At 68.4% G+C, this 22,710-nt stretch overlaps 1 protein-coding gene and 2 long non-coding RNA genes across 3 annotated transcripts; all 3 read right to left on the reverse strand.

Moving 5' to 3' along the window:
- Positions 1-1,408: 1,408 nt before the first annotated feature.
- Positions 1,409-4,644, reverse strand: LOC135292351 (uncharacterized). Its single transcript, XR_010354743.1, has 3 exons — positions 4,597-4,644; positions 4,441-4,506; positions 1,409-1,644 (listed from the first exon to the last, which is right to left on the reverse strand). It is a non-coding gene; the product is annotated as an uncharacterized LOC135292351 (long non-coding RNA).
- A 510-nt stretch (positions 4,645-5,154) lies between these two features.
- On the reverse strand, positions 5,155-19,646 carry LOC135292348 (myotonin-protein kinase-like). The gene is made up of 13 exons (XM_064406562.1): positions 19,423-19,646; positions 15,913-16,004; positions 15,695-15,778; positions 14,127-14,222; positions 13,027-13,175; positions 11,864-11,957; positions 10,438-10,638; positions 9,189-9,476; positions 8,036-8,124; positions 6,786-7,395; positions 5,875-6,128; positions 5,322-5,416; positions 5,155-5,210 (listed from the first exon to the last, which is right to left on the reverse strand). Exons 3-13 carry the CDS (start codon positions 15,761-15,763, stop codon positions 5,155-5,157), a joined length of 2,001 nt encoding a protein of 666 aa, XP_064262632.1. The 5' UTR covers positions 15,764-15,778; positions 15,913-16,004; positions 19,423-19,646.
- Positions 19,647-21,112: 1,466 nt separating this feature from the next.
- Positions 21,113-22,398, reverse strand: LOC135292353 (uncharacterized). The gene is made up of 2 exons (XR_010354744.1): positions 21,861-22,398; positions 21,113-21,299 (listed from the first exon to the last, which is right to left on the reverse strand). It is a non-coding gene; the product is annotated as an uncharacterized LOC135292353 (long non-coding RNA).
- Positions 22,399-22,710: the final 312 nt, after the last annotated feature.

Below are 22,710 nucleotides of genomic sequence, written 5' to 3' on the forward strand. Positions count from 1 at the left end.
CGCCTGCCCGGGGACCCCTCCCCTGCCCCCCCCGTGCCTTCGTCACTTTATTGTCCCCGCGGGGCCACCGCGCCCCCCCCCCCCGCCCTTATTTATACTAAAGAGACTTTTTGGCACCCGGGTGGCACCGGCGTGGCCGGGGAGGGGACAGCGAGGGGACAGCGAGGGGACATTGAGGGGACAGCGCGGGGACACTGAGGGGGCAGAGCAGGGACATTGAGGGAAAGAGTGGGGACAGCGAGGGACAGAGCGGGGACACCGAGGGGACACTGTGGGGACACTGAGGGACAACGCGAGGACACTGAGGGGAGAGCGCGGGGACACAGGGGACACCGAGGAACAACGCGGGGACACCGAGGGACAGAGCGGGGACACTGCGGGGACAGCGAGGGACAGAGCGGGGACAGCGGGCGGAGCGCGGGGGACGCACCGGGTGGCACTTGGGGACAGAGCGGGGACACGCTGGGTGGCACAGGGGACACGGATGAATTGGGGACAGGCTGGGTGGCACAGGGGACAGAGCGGGGACGCGCTGGGTGGCACAGGGGACTCGGGGACACTTTGGGGACACGGGGGTGGCACAGGGGACTCGGGGACAATTTGGGGACGGGGGGGCACAGAGGAGACACTTTGGGGACGCGGGGGTGGCACAGGGGACTCGGGGACAATTTGGGGACACGGGGGTGGCACTGGGGACACTTTGGGGACGGGGGGTGGCACAGAGGGGACACGGGTGGCACAGAGGGGACAGTTTGGGGACACGGCGGTGGCAGAAACACAACTTTATTCTCGTCCTCCCCCCCGGGGGGCGTCACAAACCGGGGGGGTCAATTTGGGGAGGGGGCGCCCCCCGGGGGGGTCCATTTTGGGGGGGGAGGGGCATAAATAAGGGGGGGGGTCCGCAGTGCAAACGTCCCTACAAATAAATTACTAATGGGGGGGGCGGGGGGACCCCCACCCTTTTTTGGGGGGGGGTCTGGGGGTCCCCCACCCTTTTTGGGGGGGGTCGCGTCCCGCTGCCCCTCGGGGAGGGTCATGGGGGCACCGGGGAGACCCCTCCCCAAATTACTGGGGGGGTGGGAAGGGGGGCACACGCGCTTGGGGGGGGGGAGTGGTTTTTTTTGGGGGGGGGGGTCTTGGATTTGGGGACCCCCCCCTTTCAGTGCCCGGTGGGATTTTGGGGGGGGGGTCCGATGGGTTTGGGGGGAGGGTCTGGTGGGATTTTGGGGAGGGGTCTTGGATTTGGGGGGGGTCCGGTGGGATATTGGAGGTGGTCTCGGATTTTGGGGAGGGGTCTCGGATTTGGGGACCCCCCCCTCAGTGCCCGGTGCGATTTTTGGGGTGGGGGTCCCGTGATTTTTTTTTGGGGGGGGGGGTCAGATTTTGGGGAGGGGTCTCAAATTTTGGGGGGGGTCTCTGTACAGGCGCCCCCCCCCGTGGGAAAGGGGGGGTCAAGTGCAACAAAGTGGAGGAGGGGACACCCTGGTGACACCTTGGGGACACCCCGGTGACACCTCGGGGACACCCTGGTGACACCTTGGGGACAGCCCCGAATTAGGGGGGGGTCCCGGGGGGCGCGGGCGGGGGGCGCAGGCCGGCGGCGCAGAGCAGCAGACAGTCCTTGGTGGCACCGGGGTGTGGCACCTGGGGACAGCGACACCGTTGTCACCATCGTCACCGATGTCACCGTTGTCACCGTTGTCACCACCCGCCCAGGACCCCTCCCCTCACCTCCCCTTCCCCCCCGCGTTGTTGGGGACATGGGGACACGGGGGTGGCACTGTCCCCAAAGATGGCACTGTCCCCTGAGGGTGGCACTGTCCCGGGGGTGGCACTGTCCCCAAAGATGGCACTGTCCCCTGAGGGTGGCACTGTCCCGGGGGTGGCACTGTCCCCAAAGATGGCACTGTCCCCTGAGGGTGGCACTGTCCCTGGGGTGGCACTGTCCCTGGGGTGGCACTGTCCCCGAGGATGGCACTGTCCCGGGGGTGGCACTGTCCCCAAAGATGGCACTGTCCCCTGGGGATGGCACTGTCCCCAAGGGTGGCACTGTCCCAAGGGGGTGGCACTGTCCCCGAGGATGGCACTGTCCCAAGGGTGGCACTGTCCCCCGAGGATGGCACTGTCCCCGAGGATGGCACTGTCCCGGGGGTGGCACTGTCCCCAAAGATGGCACTGTCCCGAGGGTGGCACTGTCCCGGGGGTGGCACTGTCCCCAAAGATGGCACTGTCCCCTGGGGATGGCACTGTCCCCAAGGATGGCACTGTCCCCGAGGATGGCACTGTCCCCGAGGGTGGCACTGTCCCGGGGGTGGCACTGTCCCCAAGGATGGCACTGTCCCCTGAGGGTGGCACTGTCCCCCCGGGTGGCACTGTCCCCTGAGGGTGGCACTGTCCCTGGGGTGGCACTGTCCCCGAGGATGGCACTGTCCCGGGGGTGGCACTGTCCCGGGGGTGGCACTGTCCCCAAGGATGGCACTGTCCCCAAGGATGGCACTGTCCCTAGGGCTGGCAGTGTCCCTGGGGTGGCACTGTCCCCGAGGATGGCACTGTCCCAAGGGTGGCACTGTCCCAAGGGGGTGGCACTGTCCCAAGGGGGTGGCACTGTCCCCGAGGATGGCACTGTCCCAAGGGTGGCACTGTCCCCCGAGGATGGCACTGTCCCCGAGGATGGCACTGTCCCGGGGGTGGCACTGTCCCCAAAGATGGCACTGTCCCGAGGGTGGCACTGTCCCGGGGGTGGCACTGTCCCCAAAGATGGCACTGTCCCCTGGGGATGGCACTGTCCCCAAGGATGGCACTGTCCCCGAGGATGGCACTGTCCCCGAGGGTGGCACTGTCCCGGGGGTGGCACTGTCCCCAAGGATGGCACTGTCCCCTGAGGGTGGCACTGTCCCCCCGGGTGGCACTGTCCCCTGAGGGTGGCACTGTCCCGGGGGTGGCACTGTCCCCAAGGATGGCACTGTCCCCGAGGATGGCACTGTCCCTAGGGCTGGCAGTGTCCCTGGGGTGGCACTGTCCCCCGGGGTGGCACTGTCCCCGAGGATGGCACTGTCCCTAGGGCTGGCACTGTCCCCGAGGATGGCACTGTCCCTAGGGCTGGCACTGTCCCCGAGGGTGGCACTGTCCCTAGGGCTGGCACTGTCCCTGGGGTGGCACTGTCCCTAGGGCTGGCACTGTCCCTAGGGCTGGCACTGTCCCCGAGGGTGGCACTGTCCCTAGGGCTGGCACTGTCCCTGGGGTGGCCCTGCTGGTGGCAGTGCCAGCGCTGGTGGCAGTGCCCAGGGTGGCCCGGCCGTGCTTGTCCCCTCCCTGGGGCTGGTGGCCCAGCCTGGGGAGGCGGCCCTGGGGACACGGCCGGGGTGGCAGTGACAGGGATGGCGGTGACAGGGATGGCAGTGACAGGGATGGCCTTGGGGAGATGCCAACATTGGCAGTGCCAGGGGGTGGCAGTGGCAGCGGGTGGCCTTGGGGACACGGCCGGGGTGGCAGTGGCAGGGGGTGGCAGTGACAGTGGTGGCCCTGGGGACATGCCCACAGTGGCAGTGGCAGGGGGTGGCTCTGGGGACAAGGCAAGCCTGGGGGTGGCAGTGACCGCGGTGGCCCTGGGGACACGGCCGCGGTGGCAGTGGCAGAGGTGGCAGGGGGTGGCCTTGGGGACATGCAGAGAGGTGGCGGTGGCAGTGGGGGCAAGTGACGGGGGTGACAGTGACACGGGTGGGGGTGGCAGGGGGTGACAGTGGCAGGGGGTGGCAGTGGCAGGAGGTGACAGGGCTGACAGTGGCAGAGGTGGCAGTGGCAAGGGGTGACAGTGACAAGGGTGGCAGTGGCAGGGCGTGGCCAGGGAGGTGGCAGGGGTGACAGGCAGTGGCAGGAGGTGACAGGGAGTGGCAATGACAGGGGGTGGCAGTGGCGGGGGATGGCCGGGGAGGTGGCAGGGAGTGACAAGGGTGGCAGTGGCAGTGGCAGGAGGTGACACAGTGACAGTGACGCAGCCCCACGTACCCGGGCCCAGAGCAGCAGGTGCCAGGACAGGGGGTGGCACTGGGTGACAGGGGGTGACAGTGGCAGTGCCAGGGGGTGACAGGGGGTGGCAGGGGGTGGCACAGGTGACACGGTGACACAGTGACAGTGACGCAGCCCCACGTACCCGGGCCCAGAGCAGCAGGTGCCGGGACAGGGGGTGGCACTGGGTGACAGGGGGTGGCACTGGGTGACAGGGGGTGACAGTGGCAGTGCCAGGGGATGGCAGGGGGTGGCACAGGTGACACGGTGACACAGTGACAGTGACGCAGCCCCACGTACCCGGGCCCAGAGCAGCAGGTGCCGGGACAGGGGGTGGCACTGGGTGACAGGGGGTGACAGTGGCAGTGCCAGGGGATGGCAGGGGGTGGCACGGGTGACACGGTGACACAGTGACAGTGACGCAGCCCCACGTACCCGGGCCCAGAGCAGCAGGTGCCGGGACAGGGGCAGCCCCAGGGGGGAGCGGAAAAGCCGGGGGGGCTGCGGAGAGAGCACAGAGCGTCAGCCCCCCCAAATCACCCCAAAAACCCCCAAAATCACCCCAAAATCCCCCCCCCAAACCCCCCTTACCTCCGCGGGGGGGGCCGCGATGGGGGGGGGGCTGCCCCGCGCCTCCTGCAAGGGAAATTTGGGGAGGGGGGGTTTGGTCAGGGTGCGACCCCCCCCCCAAAATATTGGGGAACCCCCTTTTGGGGGTTCCCCCCCAAAATGTAGGGAGCCCCCAGCCCCAGATTTGGGGAGGGAGCAATGTCCTGCCCCCCCACCCCCCCAAAACACCCCAAAATATTTTGGGGAGGGGGCGAGGCCCCTGGAGGGGAGGGGGAAGCCGAGGAATTTGGGGGCTCCTGGTGAATTTGGAGGGGGGGGTCTGGAGGGTGTTGGGGACACCCAGGGTGGGTTGGGGACATTCCTGGGGGTGTCCCCAAGGATTTTGGGGTGGGGGGGTCACTGGATTTTGGGGACAGTCCTGGGGGTGTCCCCATGGATTTTGGGGGGGTCACAGGGATTTTGGGGAGGGGTCGCTGGGATTTTGGAGGGGTCTTTGCCTGGCGCGGGGGGGGCCGGGCCCGGGGGGGTCGCTGGGATTTGGGGACAGTCCCGGGGATGTCCCCATGGATTTTTGGGGGGTCACTGGGATTTAGGGGGTAGGGGGATCACAGGGATTTGGGGGGGGGGGTCCTTGCCTGGCGCAGGGGGGGCCGGGCCCGGAGGGGTCACTGAGATTTTGGGGAGGGTCACTGGGATTTTGGGGACATTCCCGGGGGGTCGCTGGGATTTTGGGGAGGGGTCCTTGCCTGGCGCGGGGGGGCCGGGCCCCGGGGGGTCGCTCTGCAGCCGCCGCAGTTTCGCTTCCAGTTCCAGGTTGCGGCTCTCGGCCTCCTGCAGGCGCCTGCAGGGAGGGGACACTTGGGGACAGCCCTGGCGACACCCCCGGACCCCCCCCCCCGTCCCCACCGTAGCTGGGGACACCGGGGGCAGCGGTGTCACCTCCCCCGGGGTGATTGTCACCCTCGGTGCCACCTCCCGGTGCCCAGTGCCACCCACGCTCACAGACCCGGGTTCACCCCGCTGTCCCCGTTGTCCCTCTGCGGTGTCCCCGTTGTCCCCCCGTTGTCCCCCGCTGTCCCCTCCCGGCCCCGCTGTCCCCCCGTTGTCCCCGCGGTGTCCCTGCTGTCCCCTCCCAGCCCCGCTGTCCCCCCCGGTCCCGGTGTCCCCGGTGTCCCCGCTGTCCCCGTTGTCCCCCGGTGTCCCCGCTGTCCCCCCGCTGTCCCCCCGGGTGTCCCCGCTGTCCCCGCTGTCCCCGTTGTCCCCCGCTGTCCCCGGTGTCCCCGCTGTCCCGTCCCGTACCGGGCCAGCCCCTGTCCCGCCGCCCGCAGCTTCCCGAGCTCCCGCTCCAGCTCCTCCCGCCCGCGCCGCTCCCGGGCCAGCGCCTCCCGGAGCTCCGGCACCGACACCGGCACCGGCTCCGGCTCCGGCACCGACACCGGCACCGGCTCCGGCACCGGCACCGGCACCGACACCGGGACCGCCGGGACCGCCGCCAGGACCGGGACCGAGACCGCCGCCGGGACCGACACCGGGACCGCGACCGGGATCGCCACCTGCGGGAACCGCGTCTGCCTGGGGACCCCCGGGATTGCCGGGACCCCCCGAACCGGGCACTGATCCCCGGAATCCCCCCGAACCGGGCACTGACCCGAACCGGGACCCCCGGGATTGCCGGGACCCCCCCGAACCGGGCACCGACCCGAACCGGGACCCCCCCGAACCGGGCACCGACAGCCCGGATCCCCCCGAACCGGGCACAGACCCCTCCCGGGACCCCCGGAACCGGGCACTGGTCCCCGGAATCCCCCCGAACCGGGATCCTCCGAACCGGGCACGGACCCCACCGGGACCCCCGGAACCGGGCGCTGACCCCGAACCGGGCACTGATCCCCCCGGGATCCCCCCGAACCGGGATCCTCTGAACCGGGATCCCCCCGAACCGGGCACGGACCCCCCCGGGACCCCCGGAACCGGGCGCTGACCCCGAACCGGGATTCGAGACCCCTCCCCACGGGGACACCGGGACCCCCGCGATTCGGGACCCCCCCGGTACCCCCTTTTCCCCCCCCGCCGACACCGAAATTCCGGGAATTCCCGAAATTCGAGAATTCCCGGCACTCGCGACCCCTCCCCAGCACCCACCGACCCCTCCCCGAGTCCCGGGACCCCCCTCCCCAAATCCCCCTCCCCAAATCCCCCTCCCCACGTACCGGCGGCGCCCGGGGGGGCTCCGTGCCCGGGGGGGGCGTCCTCGGGGGGGCCCCCTTGGCCGGGGGGGGGCCCTGGGGAGGGGGCGCCGCTTTTTGGGGGGGGGCGGCCGGGGGGGGGTCCCGCGGGCTGGGGGGGAGGGGCTTTGGGTGGGGGATGGGGTTCTCCCTTGGGGGTGGGGGGGGGGCAGCTTTTGGGGGGGCGTCCCCGCGGGCGGGGGGGCCCCCGAGGGTGGGGAGGGTCCTTTGGGGGGGGCCCCCTTTTGGGGGGGAGGTCCCGTGAGTTCGGAGGTCCCCGCGGGTGGGGGGGGTCCTTTCTGGGGGGGTCCCTCCGTCGGTGTCGGGGTCCCCGCGGGCGGGGGGGGCTCTTTTTGAGGGGGGGCTCCCGGGGGGCTTGGGGGGCCCCCCGTGGGTGGGGGGGTTGCGGAGCGTGGGAGCACCCCCGGGGGTGGGGGCGTCCCCTTGCGCGGGGGGGGTCCCTATGGCCAAGGGGGTCGCGCCGCCCGGGGGGGTCCCCGATTCGGGGGGGGTCCCCCACTCCCCCTCCAGCTCCATGGCCGTGTCCTGGTCCCACTCCTCATCCTCCTCTTCCTCCTCCTCTTCTTCCTCATCCCTAAAACCGGAATGGGGGGGGGGGCACAGGGGGGGGAGGGGGGGTCACCTGCAGCCCCCCCCCCTCACACACAGCCCCCCCCATTTCCACTTGGCCCCCTCCCCATTTCTGCCTGCCACCCCCTCCGCTCCTGGTGTCACCCCTGGACCCCCCCAGTCCCACTGATCCCCGATCCCCCAGACCCCCCCGGGACCCCCCAGCTCCCCCCGGGCCTTCTGACCCCCCCCAGACCACCCCAGTCCCCTCCGGGCCCTCTGACCCCCTGATCCCCCAGACCCCCCCGATCCCCCAGATCCCCCGGGACCCCCCAGACCCCCCCATGTCCCTCTGACCCTCCTGGGACCCCCAATTCCCGCAGACCCCCCGGTCCCTCTGACCCCCCCAGACCTCCCCAGACGCCCCCAGACCCACATACCCTCCAGTCTCTCAGACCCCCCAGAACCCCCCAGACCCCCAGGTCCCTCTGACCCGCCCCGATCCCTCTGACCCCCCCAGACTCCCCGGTTCCCCAGACCCCCCCGGTCCCTCTGACCCCCACGATCCCCCAGACCCCCCCAATTCCCGCAGACCCCCTGGTCCCTCTGACCCCCCCGGGACCCCCCCGGGACCCCCCCGGCCCCCCGGGCGCCCCCAGACTCACTCGTGCTCGGCGCGGGCGTACGAGTACCCCACGAAGGGGAGGTGCAGCTCCAGCTCGGGGGGGACCCCCGGCTCCCCCGGCACCTCCTGCTGGAGGGGGACACGGCACGTCTGTCCCGGGTCTGTCCCGGGTCTGTCCCGGGTTTGTCCTGGGTTTATCCTCCATCTATCCTGGGTTTATCCCCAGTCTATCCCGGCTCTATCCCAGGTTTAATCCAGAGCTATCCTGGATCTATCCCGGATCTATCAAGGATCTATCCCTGGTTTATCCCGGGTTTATCCTGGGTCTATCCCAGGTTTATCTAAACTCTATCCCGGGCTTATCCCAGATCTATCCCGGGATCTATCCCAGATCTATCCTGGGTTTATCCCAGGTTTAATCCCGGGTTTAACCCGTTCGTCACCAGCTGGCTCAGGCAGTGTAACCGGGATCTATCCCAGGTTTATCCCAGGTCTATCCCGGGTCTGTCCCGGGTTTAACCCGGGTTTAACCCGTTCCTCACCAGCTGGCTCAGGCAGTGTAACCGGGATCTATCGGGGATCTATCCCAGGTTTATCCCGGCTCTGTCCCGGGTCTGTCCCGGGTTTAACCCGGGTCTAACCCGTTCCTCACCAGCTGGCTCAGGCAGTGTAACTGGGATCTATCCCAGGTTTATCCCGGGTCTATCCCGGCTCTGTCCCGGGTTTAACCCGGGTCTAACCCGGGTCTGACCCGCTCCTCACCGGCTGGCTCAGGCAGTGTAACCAGGATCTATCCCAGGTTTATCCCGGCTCTGTCCTGGGTCTGACCCGGGTTTAACCCGTTCCTCACCGGCTGGCTCAGGCAGTGTAACCGGGATCTATCCCGGGTTTATCCCGGCTCTGTCCCGGCTCTGTCCCGGCTCTGTCCCGGGTTTAACCCGTTCCTCACCGGCGGGCTCAGGCAGTGTAACCGGGATCTATCGGGGATCTATCCCGGGTTTATCCCCGGTTTGTCCCGGGTCTGTCCCGGCTCTGTCCCGGCTCTCACCCCGGGTTTAACCCGTTCCTCACCGGCGGGCTCAGGCAGTGTAACCGGGATCTATCCCGGGTTTATCCCAGGTTTATCCCCGGTTTGTCCCGGCTCTGTCCCGGGTCTGTCCCGGCTCTCACCCCGGGTTTAACCCGTTCCTCACCGGCGGGCTCAGGCAGTCGTCCAGCACGTCGAAGTTGGAGGTGTCGGCGGCGCCGGCGGCGCTGGGCGCGAAGGGGGCGGGGCAGCGGCGGAGCGCGCGCCAGCGCAGCCCCGCGAACAGCGGCAGCGCGCGGAAGTCGCGCGCGCCCCCGCGGCCCAGGCGCGCGCCCGGCGCGCACAGCAGCCCCCGCACGAGCGCGCGCGCGGCCGCGGGCACGGCCCGCCAGCCCTCGGCCCCGCCCCCTTCCTCATCGTCATCGTCATCGGCGTCCGGCAGGTGGAGGTGGTCCTGGGGGGGGGGGGGAGGGACCAGTATGGACCCAGTGCCCACCAGTGAGGGACCAGTGTCTCCCAGTGCCGACCAGTATGGTACCAGTATGGTCCCACTCCCTCCCAGTCCCTTCCAGTCCCTCCCAGTGCCCCCAGTGCCCTCCAGCACCCTCCCAGTATTGTCCTACTCCCTCCCAGTCCCCCTCAGTTCCCTCCTAGTCCCCCCCATTCACTCCCAGTCCCCCCCAACACCCTCCCAGTCCCTCCCAGTGGCTACCCACTCCCCCTAGTCCCCCCCACTCCATCCCAGTCCACCCCAGTCCCTTCCAGTCCCCCCCAGAATCCCCCCACTGCCTCCAGCATCCTCCCATTCTCCCCCAAGTCCCTCCCAGTCGCCCCCACTCCTCCCCATTCACTCCCAGCCCCCTCCCAGCACCCCCCCAGTCCTCCCCACTTTCCCCCAGTGCCTCCCAGTCCCTCCCAGTTCTCTCCCAGTCCCTCCCAGTCCCCCCCATTCCCTCCCACTCCCCCCCAGTCCCAGCCAGTCCACCCCACCACTCTCCCAGTCCACCCCAGTCTCCTCCCCAGTGCACTCCAGCACCGCCCCACTCCCTCCCAGTGCCCCTGGTGCCCCTCCCAGCACCCTCCCAGTGCCCTTCCCACTCACCCCCACTCCCTCCCAGTCCCCCCCAGTGCCCCAGAAGTCCCTCTCCCAGCACCGCCCCAGTCCCCGAAAGTCCCTGCAGTCCCCCCAGTCCCTCCCAGTCCCTTCCCAGTCCCCCTCCCAGCAGCCTCCCACTCCCTCCCATTCTCCACCACTCCCTCCCACTCCCCTCAAGTCCCCCTCAGTACCCCCCCAGTCCCTTCCCACCCCACCCCACTCCCCCCAGTCCCCCCCCCACTCTCTCCCAGTCCCTCCCACTCCCCCCCAGTCCCTCCCAGTGCCCCCCAGTGCCCCCAGTCCCGGTTCCAGCGCGCACCTGGAAGTGCAGGATCTTGGCGTAGGTCTCGAGCACGCTGTCGGCGAAGAAGGGCGGCTTGCCGCAGAACATCTCGAAGGCGAGCACGCCCAGCGCCCACCAGTCGCACTCGGGGCCGTAGGAGCGCGAGGGGTCCTCGACCGCCAGCAGCATCTCGGGGGACAGGTAGTCGGGGGTGCCCACGGCCACTGCCGAGCGCACCTGGGGACATCGGGGACATCGGGGACATTGGGGACATTGGGGGTGCCCACGGCCACCGCCGAGCGCACCTGGGGACATCATTGGGGACAGCATTGGGGACATTGGGGACATTGGGGGTGCCCACGGCCACCGCCGAGCGCACCTGGGGGACATCATTGGGGACATTGGGGACAGGTAATCGGGGGTGCCCACGGCCACTGCCGAGCGCACCTGGGGACATTGGGGACATTGGGGACATTGGGGACATTGGGGACATTGGGGACAGGTAATCGGGGGTGCCCACGGCCACTGCCGAGCGCACCTGGGGACATTGGGGACATTGGGGACATTGGGGACATTGGGGACATTGGGGGTGCCCACGGCCACCGCCGAGCGCACCTGGGACATCGGGGACATGGGGACATTGGGGACATTGGGGACATTGGGGACAGGTAATCGGGGGTGCCCACGGCCACCGCCGAGCGCACCTGGGGACATCGGGGACATTGGGGACATCATTGGGGACATTGGGGACAGGTAATCGGGGGTGCCCACGGCCACCGCCGAGCGCACCTGGGGACATCGGGGACATTGGGGACATCATTGGGGACATTGGGGACAGGTAATCGGGGGTGCCCACGGCCACCACCGAGCGCACCTGGGGACATGGGGAAATCATTGGGGACATTGGGGACATTGGGGACATCTCGGGGGACAGGTAGTCGGGGGTGCCCACGGCCACCGCCGAGCGCACCTGGGGACATCATTGGGGACATTGGGGACATTGTGAGGGATTGGGGACATTGGGGACATTGGGGACAGGTAATCGGGGGTGCCCACGGCCACCACCGAGCGCACCTGGGGACACGGGGACAGCACTGGGGACATTGGGGACATTGGGGACACTGGGGACACTGGGGACAGGTAATCGGGGGTGCCCATGGCCACGGCCAAGCACACCTGGGGACACGGGGACATTGGGGACATTGGGGACATTGGGACAATTCTCCAGGTGCCCATAGGGTTGACATCTGTGTCCCCCTCTTGTGTCCCCCACCATGTCCCTGCCGGTGTCCCCCCCGGTGTCCCTCCTGGTGTCCCCACCCTGTCACCTCCGTGTCCCCCGGTGTCCCTCCCAGTGTCTCTCCCCTGTCCCTCCTGTCCCCCCCCGTGTCCCCCCTGGTGTCCCCCAGTGTCACTCACGGTGTCCCCCCCCGTCCCCCCCGTGTCCCCTGGTGTCACTCACGGTGCCATCGGGCCCCAGGCGCAGGCAGGACCCGAAGTCCCCAAGCCGGATGTGGCCCCAGCGGTCCAGCAGGATGTTGTCGGGTTTGATGTCCCTGGGGGGGGTGGCATTTGTCACCTCCCATGTCACCGTCCCCAGACCCGCCCACTCCCCCCAGACGCCCCAGTGCTCCCCGTGTCCCTCCTGCTGTCCCCAGTGTCCCCTGTCCCTCCATGTCCCTCCCGTGTCCCCCAGTGTTCCCAATGTCCCCACATCCCCTCAATTTCCCCAATGTCCCCATGTCACCCCAGTGTCCCCAATGTCCCCATGTCACCTGTGCACGTAGCCCAGGCGGTGCACGGAGTCGATGGCCATGTCCCCATGTCCCCATGTCCCCAGTGTCCCCATGTCACCTGTGCACGTAGCCCAGGTGGTGCACGGAGTCGATGGCCATGTCCCCATGTCCCCAGTGTCCCCAGTGTCCCCAGTGTCACACCTGTGCACGTAGCCCAGGCGGTGCACGGAGTCGATGGCCATGTCCCCATGTCCCCATGTCCCCATGTCCCCAGTGTCACACCTGTGCACGTAGCCCAGGCGGTGCACGGAGTCGATGGCCATGTCCCCATGTCCCCATGTCCCCATGTCCCCATGTCCCCAGTGTCACACCTGTGCACGTAGCCCAGGCGGTGCACGGAGTCGATGGCCATGTCCCCATGTCCCCATGTCCCCATGTCCCCAATGTCCCCATGTCACCTGTGCACGTAGCCCAGGCGGTGCACGGAGTCGATGGCCATGTCCCCATGTCCCCATGTCCCCATGTCCCCAGTGTCCCCAGTGTCACACCTGTGCACGTAGCCCAGGCGGTGCACGGAGTCGATGGCCATGTCCCCATGTCCCCAGTGTCCCCATGTCCCCAATGTCCCCATGTCACCTGTGCACGTAGCCCAGGCGGTGCACGGAGTCGATGGCCATGTCCCCATGTCCCCAGTGTCCCCATGTCCCCAGTGTCCCCAGTGTCACACCTGTGCACGTAGCCCAGGCGGTGCACGGAGTCGATGGCCATGTCCCCATGTCCCCATGTCCCCATGTCCCCAGTGTCACACCTGTGCACGTAGCCCAGGCGGTGCACGGAGTCGATGGCCATGTCCCCATGTCCCCATGTCCCCATGTCCCCAGTGTCACACCTGTGCACGTAGCCCAGGCGGTGCACGGAGTCGATGGCCATCACCAGCTCGGCCAGGTAGAAGCGCGCCATGGGCAGCGGCAGCCGGTCCCCGAACTTGCTGAGCAGCGTCAGCAGGTCACCGCCGATGTAGTACTCCATCACCAGGTACTGCGGGGACACGGGGACATGGGGACATGGGGACATGGGGACACACAGGGACACCGGGACATGGGGACAGTGCAGTACTCCATCACCAGGTACTGCGGGGACACGGGGACATTGGGGACATGGGGACATGGGACAATGCAGTACTCCATCACCAGGTACTGCGGGGACACGGGGACATTGGGGACATGGGGACATGGGGACATGGGGACACACAGGGACACAGGGACACACAGGGACACAGGGACATGGACAGTACAGGGACATGGGCCAGCATGGGGACAATGCAGTACTCCATCACCAGGTACTGCGGGGGACAGTTGGGGACAATTGGGGACACATGGGGACAATTGGGGACAGTTGGGGACATGGGACAATGCAGTACTCCATCACCAGGTACTGCGGGGACAGTTGGGGACAATTGGGGACAAGTGGGGACACACAAGGACACAGGACAGCACAGGGACATGGGGACATAGGGACAGCACAGGGACATGGAACAATGCAGTACTCCATCACCAGGTGCTGCGGGGGACACGGGGACAACTGGGGGACAACTGGGGACACACAGGGACATGGGGACACACAGGGACATGGGGACAGCACGGTGACATGGGGACATGGGGACACACAAGGACACAGGGACAATGCAGTACTCCATCACCAAGTACTGCGGGGGACAATTGGGGACATGGGGACAGCACAGGGACACGGGGACATGGAGGTGACACAGGGGATGCTGAGATGACACAGGGCACATACAGGTGACATGGAGGTGATGCAGGTGACACGGAGGTGACACACAGATGACACAGGTGACACAACTGACACCGGTGCCACAGAAGTGGCCTGGGCGACACGGAGGTGGCCTGGGTGACACACAGGTGACACGGAGGTGGCCCGGGTGACACAGAGGTGGCCCGGGTGACACGGGTGACAGCGCTGTCCCCTCACCAGGCACTGCGGGTCCTGGAAGGCGAAGTGCAGCCGCGTGATCCAGCGCCGGTCCCCGCGCACCAGCACGTCCCGCTCCTCGCGGAAACACGACACCTGGGACAGGGACAGCGACAGCGACAGGGGACACAGGGGACACAGGGACAGGGACACAGGGGACACAGGGACAGGGACAGGGACAGGGGACACAGGGGACACAGGGGGACACAGGGACACAGGGACACAGGGGACACGGGGACATGGGGACAGAGGGGAGAGGGGACACAGGGACAGGGGACAGAGGGGACAGGGACAGAGGGGACACAGGGACACGGGGACACAGGGGACACGGGGACAGGGACACAGGGACACAGGGGGACAGAGGGGACAGGGGACACGGGGGACAGGGACAGAGGGGACAGGGACACAGGGACACAGGGGACACAGGGACAGGGATGGGACACAGGGGACACAGGGGACACAGGGGACAGAGGGGACAGGGACAGGGATGGGACAGGGACACAGGGGACAGGGACAGGGACACAGGGACAGGGACACAGGGACAGGGACACAGGGGATAGAGGGGACACAGGGACAGAGGGGATACAGGGGACACAGGGACAGGGATGGGACAGGGATAGAGGGGACAGGGACAGGTGAGGGGACAGCGACAGTGACAGTGACACGGCTGCCACCTGCGCTGCCACCTGCTGCCAAGGGGGTGACACCACCCCACCCACAGCGCCCTTGTCGCCGGTGTCCCCAGTGTCCCCAGTGTCCCCGGTCCCCCACATATCCCCAGAGTCCCCTGTGTATCCCCCGGGTGTCCCCGGTGTCCCCACCTGTCCCCAGTGTCCCCCGGTGTCCCAGGTGTCCCCACCTGTCCCTCGCGCAGCATGTCCCCAATTGTCCCCCGGTGTCCCCAGTTGTCCCCAGTGTCCCGGTGTCCCCCAATGCCCCCTGTGTCCCCAATGCCCCCTGTGTCCCCGGTGTCCCCACCTGTCCCTGGCGCAGCATGTCCCCAGTCTCCCCAGCTGTCCCCAGTGTCCCCAATATCCCCAATGTCCCCTGGTGTCCCCCCGGTGTCCCCAGTGTCCCCGGTGTCCCTGTGTCCCAGGTCCCCCACCTGTCCCTGGTGTCCCAACTGTCCCCAATGTCCCCCGGTGTCCCCACCTGTCCCTGCCGCAGCATGTCCCCAATGTCCCCAGTGTCCCCTGTGTGTCCCAGCTGTCCCCAGCTGTCCCCGGTGTCCCCTGTGTGTCCCCACCTGTCCCTGGCGCAGCATGTCCCCAGTGTCCCCGGTGTCCCCAGTGTCCCAGCTGTCCCCAATGTCCCCTGTGTGTCCCCGGTGTCCCCTGTGTGTCCCCGGTGTCCCCTGTGTGTCCCCACCTGTCCCTGGCGCAGCATGTCCCCAGTGTCCCCGGTGTCCCCAGTTTCCCCAATGTCCCCAATGTCCCCAGTGTCCCCGGTGTCCCCTGTGTGTCCCCCACCTGTCCCTGGCGCAGCATGTCCCCAGTGTCCCGGTGTCCCCAGTGTCCCAGCTGTCCCCAATGTCCCCAGTGTCCCCGGTGTCCCCTGTGTGTCCCCACCTGTCCCTGGCGCAGCATGTCCCACTTGTTCATGATCTTCATGGCGTAGATCTGCCCCGTCTCCCTCATCCTCACCACGGCCACCTGCGGGGCACGGGGGTCACGGGGCTCGCTGTCCCCCGGTGCCACCCCCGCTGTCCCCCGGTGTCCCCGGTGTCACCGCAGTGTCCCCCGGTGTCACCGCAGTGTCCCCGGTGTCACCCGCGGTGTCCCCTGACCTCGCTGAAGGCGCCTCTCCCGATCACTTTGAGGATCTCGAAGTCTCCGCGCTGCAGCTGCAGCTCCCGGACCCGCGCGGCCGCCGGCTCGGCTGGAACCGGACCGGAACCGGGTCAGGGAGAACCGGACCGGGCCGGGTCAGGGAGAACAGAACCGGACCGGACCGGACCGGGTCAGGGAGAACAGAACCGGACCGGACCGGAACCGGGTCAGGGAGAACAGAACCGGACCGGACCGGACCGGGTCAGGGAGAAACGGGACCGGGTCAGGGAGAAACGGGACCGGAACCGGGTCAGGGAGAACCGAACCGGGCCGGACCGGACTGGACCGGGGTCAGGGAGAACCGGACCGGAACCGGGTCAGGGAGAACCGAACCGGGCCGGGTCAGGGAGAACCGGGACCGGGCTGGGGTCAGGGAGAACAGAACCGGACCGGAACCGGGTCAGGGAGATCAGAACCGGACCGGACCGGAACCGGGTCAGGGAGAACCGGACCGGACCGGACCGGACCGGAACCGGGTCAGGGAGAACCGAACCAGAACCGGGTCAGAGAGAACCGGACCGGACCGGGTCAGGGAGAACCGAACCGGACCGGGCCGGAACCGGGTCAGGGAGAACCGAACCGGACCGGACCGGACCGGAACCGGGTCAGGGAGAACCGAACCAGGCCGGGTCAGGGAGAACAGAACCGGACCGGAACCGGGTCAGAGAGAACCGAACCGAACCGGGCCGGGTCAGAGAGAACCGGACCGGGCCGGAACCGGGTCAGGGAGAACCGAACCGGACCGGGCCGGGTCAGGGAGAACCGAACCGGACCGGGCCGGGTCAGGGAGAACAGAACCGGACCGGACCGGAACCGGGTCAGGGAGAACCGAACCGGACCGGGCCGGGGCAGGGAGAACCGGGTCAGGGAGAACCGAACCAGAACCGGGTCAGAGAGAACCGGACCGGACCGGACCGGGCCGGAACCGGGTCAGGGAGAACCGAACCGGACCGGACCGGACCGGACCGGAACCGGGTCAGGGAGAACAGAACCGGACCGGACCGGAACCGGGTCAGGGAGAACCGAACCGGACCGGGCCGGGGCAGGGAGAACCGGGACTGGGTCCACCGCGGGGTCAGGGAGAACCGGGACCGGGGAAACGGACCGGGACTGGAACCGGGGTCAGGGAGAACCGGGACCGGGACCAGACCGGTGTCAGGGAGAACCGGAACAGGACCGGACCGGGTCAGGGAGAACTGGGGGGGGGGGCATTTGGGGGAGGGGGTTTAGGTTTTTTGGGGGGCAGGGCTGGGTTTGGAGGCACAACCCCGATTTTGGGGGGGCGGGGCGAGGGGGTGTTTGGGGTTGGGGGAGTCTGGGGTTTTGGGGGTGATGGGATTCGGGGGGGGTGTGGAGGAGATTTGGGGGGGGCTGGGTTTTGGGGGAGAATCCCAGGGAATATTTTGGGGAGGGGCTCAGAGGAACAATCCCAGGGAATTTTTGGGGGGGGGTCTCGAAGGAACAATCCCAGAGAATTTTTTTTTTTTGGGGGGGGGGGCGGGAAGTGAGGCGGGGGTGGGGAGGGAGGGTTCCGGGCTGTGGGGGGGAGGGGGGGGGTGACAGTGCGGGGGGGGGGTGTGTGTGACAGTGCCGGGGGGGGTTTGTGACACCCAGGGTGCCGCGGGGGGGGCGGCCGCGCACCCTCAGCCCATTTATGGCCGCGCAGCGCTCGGCGCCCGCGGGGGGGGGCGCCCGGCCCGCCGTGCCCAGAAAAGGAGCGGCGCCGCCGGGGCCCCCCCGCGCCCCCCCCCGGGCCGCCGCGGCCGAGCCCCCCCCACCCCGAGACCCCGACAGAGGGACCCCCCCCCACCGCCCCCCGAAATGCCCCTCCCCCCACCTAAAAAGCGACCCCGACAAAGCGATCCCCCCCCAGAAATGACCCCACGGTCCGGACCCCCCCCCCCCCGAAAAATGACCCCGGGGTTCGGGGGGGGCCCCGCAGGTGTCGCCCCCCCCGTCGGTACCGAGCGGACCCGGGCACGCCCCCCGGCCCGGTGCCGGTTCGGAGACCCCCCTCCCACTCCCGAACCCCCCCGGGATCTCACCGTGCCCCCCCCCCCCAATAGCGTGCGGGACCCCCGGTACCAGCCCGCCCCGTCCGGACCCCGAACCGGAGCCCCGGGCCCTGCCGGCCCGAACGGTGCCGGGGCCCCCCGCCCGTGATACTCCCGGGCCCGACCCCCGGTTCTGGGCCCTCGAAGTTCCGAGCCCGGTTCTGAAACCCCCGAGCCCGGTTCCGAGCACCCCGAGCCGGTTCCGACCCCCCCCCCCCGAGCCGGTTCCGACCCCACCCCGAGCGGTTCCGAACCCTCCCGGCCCGGACACTCCCGGTTCCAGACACCGCCGGTTCCGGACCGCCCAATCCCGAACCTCCCGGTCACGGACCCCCAGTCCCGGTCCCGGACCCCCCAGTCCCGGACGCTCCCCGGTCCCGGAACCCCCAATCCCGAACCCCCCGATCGCAGACCCCCCAGTCCCGGTCCCGGACCCCCCCAGTCCCGGTCCCGGACCCCCCAGTCCCGGACGCTCCCCGGTCCTGGACCCCCCCAGTCCCGGACCCTCTGTCCCGGCCCCCCCAATCCCGAACTTCCCGGTCCCGGAACCCCCAGTCGCAGACGCCCCCCGGTCCTGGACCCCAGCCCCATTTCCACCCCGGTTCCGGACCCCCCCCCTCCCCAGTCCCGGTCCTGGCCTCTCCCAGACCCGGAACCTCCCAAAAATCACGACCCCCGGTCCCGGAACTCCCACTCCTGGACCCCCCAGTACCGAACCCCCCCGGTCCCGGAACCGTCCAATCCCGAACCCCCCGGTCCCGCACCCGGACCCCCCAGTCCGAGCCCCCGGTCCCGGTGCCAGCCCCCTGCCCGGACCCCCCAAATCCGAGTCACGTCCTGTCCCGGTCCCGGTGCCCCCCGGTCCCGGTGCCATACCCGGAACCCCCGTCCCGTTCCGGTCCCGTCCCGGTGCCCCCCAGCCCGAACCCCCCAGTCCGACCCCCCCGTTCCGGTCCCGGTCCAGGTGCCCCCGGTCCCGGACCCCCCCAAACCGACACCCCTCTCCCGTTCCTGTCCCGGTCCCGATGCCCCCCCGGACCCCCCAATCCGACCCCCCCGTCCCGGTCCCGGTCCTGTCCCGGTCCCCGGTGCCCCCCAGGTCCCGAACACCCCCCAATCGGAGCTCCCTTCCCGGTCCCGGTGCCCCCCAATCCGACCCCCCCTCCTGTTCCGGTCCCGGTCCCCCCCAGCCCGACCCGACCCCCCGGTCCCGGTCCCGGTGCCCTCAGCCCGACCCGACCCCCCGGTCCCGGTGCCCCCAGCCCGACCCCCCGGTCCCGGTGTCCCGGTGCCGGTGCCCCTCAACCCGACCCGACCCCCCCGTTCCGGTCCTAGTCCCGGTCCCGGCGCCCCCCAGTCCAACCCCCCGGTGCCGGTGCCGGTGCCGGTCCCGGTGCCGGTGCCGCGCGTTACCCCAGCTCAGGAAGTCCCGGACGTGTCTCTCTCTGTCTCTCTCCCTGTCGCCGTCGCTGTCGCCGCCGCTGTCGCCGCTGTCGCCGCTGCCTGCGGCGGCGGGCCCGGTGCCGGCGGGGGGGCTCCCGGTGGCCGAGGCGGTGCCGCAGCCCCCCCCGCCAGCCCCAGCAGCAGGTCCAGGAGGGTCTCGAGCCCCAGCGCCCCCCGGCCCAGCGCCAGCGCCCGCAGCCGCTCCCGCCGCCCCGGGGGCGCCGCCATCGCCCGGCCCGCACCGGGGAGGCTCCGCCGCCGCCCGGGCACCGGCGAGGCTCCGCCGCCGCCCGGGCACCGGGGCCGGGCGCGCCCGGGCGCCTCCCCCCGCCCGGCACCCGCCCCCCGGCACCGGGGGAACGGGGGGGGCACGGGGCACCTGCGGGGGGGAGACCGGGACACCGGGACTGGGACACCGGGACAGAGACTGGGGACCGGGACAGAGACCCCCAGACCGGGACCGGGACAGAGACCCCCAGAGCGGGACCAGGACACCGAGACAGAAACCGGGACCGGGACAGAGACCCCCAGACCGGCACTGGGACCGGGACCCCCCCGCCCGGCACCGGGGGAACGGGGGGGGCACGGGGCACCTGCGGCGGGGGGAGACCCCTAGTCCGGGACCGGGACACCGGGACTGGGACACCGAGACTGGGACCCCCAGAGCGGGACCGGGACACTGGGACCCCGAGACTGGGATCGGGACCGGGACACCGAGACCGGGACAGAGACCGGGGCTGGGACCGGGACCCCCAGACCAGGACCGGGACCCCCCGCCCGGGACCGGGACCGGGACCGGGACACCGAGACAGAGACCGAGGGTGGGACCAGGACCCCCAGACCGGGACCGGGACACCGGGACCGGGACAGAGACCGGGGCTGGGACACCCCCACCGGAACTGGGACCCCCAGACCAGGACCGGGACTGGGACAGAGACCGAGACCACAAGACCGGGACTAGGACACCCCCACCGGGACCGGGACACCGGGACCCCCATACTGAGATCGGGACCCCCAAACCGGGACCGGGACACCCCCACCTGGTCCGGGACACTGGGGACCTCCACAATGGAACCGGGACCGGGACCCCCACCAGAACCAGAACACCCAGACCGGAACCGGGACCCCCAGACTGGAACCGGGACCCCCAGACTGGAACCGGGACCGGGACCCCCACCAGAACCAGAACACCCAGACCGGAACCGGGACCCCCAGACCGGAACCGGGACCCCCAGACCAGAACTGAGACCCCCAGACCGGAACCGGGACCCCCAGACCAGAACTGAGACCCCCACACTGGGTCCGGGACCCCCAGACCGGGACCGGGGACACCCCCACTGGGACCGGGACCCCCAGACCAGGACCAGGACCCCCCCAGGGGCTCCTGAGCTGAACCCGGGACCCCCCCGCCCGTTACCGACTCTTGGACCCCCCCCAATCCTGGGAATTCGCCCCCCCTAGTGCCCCCCAAATCCTCACAGACCCCCCTAAATTCTCAGACCCCCCCCCCCTAAAATTCCCACGGAGCCCCCAAAAATCCCTTCAGACTCCCCCAAAATCCCCCAGAGCCCCAAAATCCCCAGCGACCCCCTAAAATCACTCCAGACCCCCCCAAAGACCCCCCAAAAATCCCCCCGACCCCCCAAATCAGAGCCGCAGGTACCAAGCGAGGCTGGGGGGTTTTTATTTGGGGAGGGGGTGCAGATTGTGGAAGCCAGGGGTGCAGCTGGAGGGTCCAGGGAGGTTTTGGGGGGGTCCTGGAGTGTCCGAGGAGGTTTTGGGGTGTCCTGGGGGGTCCTGGAAGGTCCTGGGGGGTCCCCTCAGGAGTACATGGTGAGCTGCAGCCACTGTTGGGGGGACACCCGGTCAGGATTTGGGGGATTTTGGGGGTCCCTGAAGGGTTCGGGGTCACCCCAGAGAGATTTTGGGGGTGCAGGGAGAGTTTAGGATCCCCCAGGAGATTTTGGGGTCACCCCAGAGGGATTTTGGGGGTCCCTGAAGGGTTTGGGGTCACCCCAAAGGGATTTTGGGGGTCCCTGAGGGGTTTGGGCTCACCCCAAAGAGATTTTGGGAGTCCCTGAAGGGTTTGGGGTCACCCCAGAGGGATTTTGGGGTCACCCTGAAGGGATTTTTGGGTCACCACGAAGGGATTTTGGGGGGCCCTGAAGGGTTTGGGGTCACTCCAGGGGAATTTTGGGGGTTTCTGAAGGTTTTGGGGTTCCCTGAAGGATTTGGGGTCTCTGCAGTGACACAAACCCATTTTGGGTTTTTTTGGCCATTTTGGGGTCTCCCTCCTTCACCCCATCCTGGGAACCCCCCCAAAGTCCTGGGGACACCCCAAAAAGGAACAGGGGGACCCCAAAACCCCCCCGGGGGACCCCAAAACCCCCCCGGGACCCCAGACCCACCTCCTGCAGGCTGACGCGGATCTGCCCCGACCCGTCCCGGTCCAGGGACTTGAAGGCACCTGGGGGGACCCCAAAATCAGGGGGGGACCCCAAAATTTGGGGGAAAACCCCAATAAAACCCCGGGATTTTGGGGTCTCCTCCAATTTTGGGGCTCCCACATCGATTTTGGGGTCCCTCTCCCAATTTTTTGGGGATTTCCCATCCAGTTTTAGGATTTTCCTCCCCTCAGTTTGGGATTTTGCCCTCAAAATTTTGGGATTTCTCCCCTGGTTTTGGGATTTCCCCTCCCAGTTTCAAGATTTCCCCCCGGATTTCAGGATTTCCCCAAAAATTTTGGGAATTCTGCCCTGATTTGGGGAATTCTCCCCTGATTTTAGGATTTCCCCTCCAATTTTAGGATTTCCCCTCCCAGACTTCGGGATTTCCCCTCCCAGATTTTCGAATTTCCCCCAAATTTTGGGATTTCCCTCCTAAATTTCAAATTTCTCCCCAGATTTTGGGATTCCCCCTGCCCCAGTTTTGAGATTCTCCCCCCAATTTTTAGATTTCTCCCCCGATTTTAGGATTCCCCCCCCCCCCAGACTTTGGGATTTCCCTCCCAATTTCGGGTTTCCCCCCTGATTTCGGGGTTCTGCCCCCCCCCGATTTTGGGATTTCCCCCCCCCTTTTGCTATTTCCCCCCAATATTTTGTTATTTCCCCCCCATATTTTGCTATTTCCCCCGAATTTTCAAATTCTCCCCCATATTTTGGGATTTCCTCCCCAGATTTCATATTCCCCCCTGATTTCAGGGTTCTACCCCCTGATTTTGCAATTTCCCCCCCAGATTTTGCTATTTCCCCCCTGATT

Source organism: Passer domesticus, unplaced genomic scaffold, assembly GCF_036417665.1.
Source record: "Passer domesticus isolate bPasDom1 unplaced genomic scaffold, bPasDom1.hap1 HAP1_SCAFFOLD_304, whole genome shotgun sequence".
Lineage (NCBI taxonomy): Eukaryota > Metazoa > Chordata > Aves > Passeriformes > Passeridae > Passer > Passer domesticus.

Excerpts from the sequence above, each read along its gene's own strand:
- LOC135292348 (XM_064406562.1), bottom strand. The coding sequence starts at position 15,763 with ATGAGGGAGACGGGGCAGATCTACGCCATGAAGATCATGAACAAGTGG. Across the intron at positions 13,176-14,126 it reads TCCAGGACCCGCAGTGCCTG|TACCTGGTGATGGAGTACTA; the intron begins GTGAGGGGACAG and ends GTGTCCCCGCAG. Across the intron at positions 9,477-10,437 it reads CCAAGATCCTGCACTTCCAG|GACCACCTCCACCTGCCGGA; the intron begins GTGCGCGCTGGA and ends CCCCCCCCCCAG.